Here is a 2,717-nt window from a genome sequence, read left to right on the forward strand (position 1 = left end):
AACAAAAAACAAACCAAAAAAAAAAAAATGTAGGCCTAAAAGGATAAGGACGGGCAGTCCGCCGCAGATCACAGATCCCCTCATGTTTGGCACCCGTCAGAGATCAGTTTGTGTGTGTGTTTTTTATAACTCAACGCAGGCACTATGACTTGTTTTATTAGATTGTCTTTCAGTCGGATCCCCCTTTTTAAAATTCGTCACCCTCGATCTGCCCGTCAGATGTCACATTCACTGTCGCTGGAGGTGATGGAGATGGCCGAGGCGGCTGCTTTGCTGGACAGACTGGCCTCCGGACTGGACGAGTTCCCCAGGCGGTCCACGGTGCCGTCCTCGTCCGCCAGGGAGCGAACCGAGCCGCCGGACAGGACCTGCTGCTGGAGCCTGGGCAGAAGACACGGGGAGACGGGGACAACATGGCATGAAAGACGGCTCCTGAGCAGGACGTTTGTTATCCCCAATATAATCCTTTTTATCATGAAAACAATTTGGAGAAATATTAACGAGGAAAATCATCATTTCTCCACCGATGTTCTTGAACTGAGGGTGATTTTATTTTTCATTTGTTTTTGTCGAAAGAAATCACGAGTGAAACAAATGTTATCCGAGTAGCTTGATGTTTTTTTTTTCATTTTCACTTTTATAAAACACAAAATATGAAATCAAATAACGTAAAAACTGCCATTTTTGCGGTTATCATGCTTGAAAATATCCCTTATTGAACAAACAGCACTATTAAGCTGGATTTGATCGGATATTTACAATATAGCAATAATATAATTTCAGGGGAGAGCTCACTAATTACTGTCTAGTTCATGCCACCCATTATTAATACCTATTGGAAAATTATGGGCTGTTTTATTTGTATTCAACGACCAAAACAGCATTGACCTCGACCCACACACTAATAATAGGCCTCTCAGATCTAATTGGAAATTACAGTATATTATCAACATTTAAAATAGTAGATTATTATCATTATAGACGCAGTGGGGTGCACTAACAACCAAACAAGCATTAAATAAAATGTAAATGTGGTATACTCCTACTGTTAGCCTACATGTTGTCATTTCACCAGAGCTTTGTTTTCACATTAATATAAAATTACAGAGGAAATTATAGGAAAGCTTTGTTATTTTTTCCTCCATTTGCTGCCTTCCAGCCCTCTTAAAATATGTCACAAAGACACCGGGAGCCGCATTTATTACAAAAGAAAAGATTGTAGGATTACAGTCTGATTCTGAATCTAATATCCAGAGAAATTATGTCAGAACTGAACCTCCACCCAGCCTGGGTTACGGCCTGTTTTGTTATTAAACGGACTGATTATTAGACAGCATCATGCAGGGAGCTTTTCCTCTTTACTATGAACAGTTAAAGTGTTTATATTGCAGCTATCATGACCAGAAACCATCCGAGAGAAGCATGTAGCTCACCTGTTCTTCGCAGCCGCTGCTCTGTCTCTTTGTCTGCGATTTTTGAACCAGTTTCCTACTTGTGTGGGTGTAAGTCCTGTAGCCTGTGCAAGCTCCCTCTTTTTACTGGGATTCGGGTAGGGATCCTGCAAATACCATTCTCGTAACAAGTGCCGGGTTCTCTCCTTGAAGCAGTGGGTTTTCTGCTCTCCATCCCAAATGGTTCTGGGTAGGGGGAACTTCTTCCGCACCCTGTATTTGTCCACCGGCCCCAGCGGGCGTCCCCGCAGCTTCTCAGCCTCCTGGTAGTGCGCTTCGAGCCACAGCGCCTGCAGCTTCGTGTGCGACTCTTTGGTGAACTTGTGGTTCTCCAGGATGTGGTAAAGTTCGCGGAAATTGCCGGTGTGGAAGGCGACGACGGCCCGGGCCCTCAGCACCGACTCGTTCTTGTTGAGGACCTCGCAGGCCGCTGGCGCGACGGGCAGCGACCAGAGGAAGCGGCCGAGGCGCTCGACGTCCCCGCTCTCCTCCAGAGTCTCGCAGACCCCGGCGACCTGCTGGGGGCTGAAATTCAAGATGGGCAGCTGAAACATGGAGGCTTCTCCTGTGTTTCCCTCTCCCCCTCCTTTCTCCTCTCTCTCTCTCCTCCGCGTCGAATCCTCCGCGTCTTCTTTCCGCGCGCCAAGGCAGTCCGAGGCACCCGAAAAACGAGGCAATCCCAAAGTTACCGCACCAATCGTCTGACCAGCCGTGAAAAACGCAAACACCAAACGCCGCGGAGGAGGAACGATGCTGCGTGGGGGGCCGGCTACCGCATCCTCGGGCTTGGCAAACTTGGCAGGCAAAGGGCTGAAGGTGCAAGAAAATTAAAGCCGGAGCCACGATGTATTTTTCAAGGTAGGCTGCGATTGGAAGTACGAAAGAATTAAAGCCGGAGCCGAGATGTATTTTTTTTAAAGGGGGAGAAAAAGACAGTCAAGCCCCCTCCGATGATTTCCTATTGGACTTGGCAGATTGGCTGCCCGGTTGCCATGGATGCACGTCAATCACTGTCAAGATCGGCCAATCAGGCGGAAAGGAGAGCTCAGCACCTCCCTTTTCAAAAATAATATAAACATTTTGACCTTTTTGCTTCGCGTCTTCAAACGTTTCGCTGCCCCGCCGTGCTTTCCAAACACCCTGCGCCTTTGTGCGGCGCACGCTGCTAAAGAAAGACTCTTCAGTCTATATAGTGAAGTGCCAAAGCAGCCAAACACGCTCAGCTCAGTCTCCCTTTAGAGCTCTTGAAACGGGCTTTACACAGCA

The 2,717-nt window shown here is 47.5% G+C and overlaps 1 protein-coding gene across 1 annotated transcript; it reads right to left on the bottom strand.

Annotated features, from left to right (window-relative positions):
• Positions 1-140: 140 nt before the first annotated feature.
• On the bottom strand, positions 141-2,410 carry LOC311273792 (homeobox protein SIX6). The gene is made up of 2 exons (XM_084381012.1): positions 1,434-2,410; positions 141-381 (listed from the first exon to the last, which is right to left on the bottom strand). Exons 1-2 carry the CDS (start codon positions 2,003-2,005, stop codon positions 216-218), a joined length of 738 nt encoding a protein of 245 aa, XP_084237138.1. The 5' UTR covers positions 2,006-2,410; the 3' UTR covers positions 141-215.
• Positions 2,411-2,717: the final 307 nt, after the last annotated feature.

Source organism: Pagrus pagrus, assembly GCF_965226575.1.
Source record: "Pagrus pagrus genome assembly, chromosome: 18".
In the NCBI taxonomy this organism is placed as follows: domain Eukaryota; kingdom Metazoa; phylum Chordata; class Actinopteri; order Spariformes; family Sparidae; genus Pagrus; species Pagrus pagrus.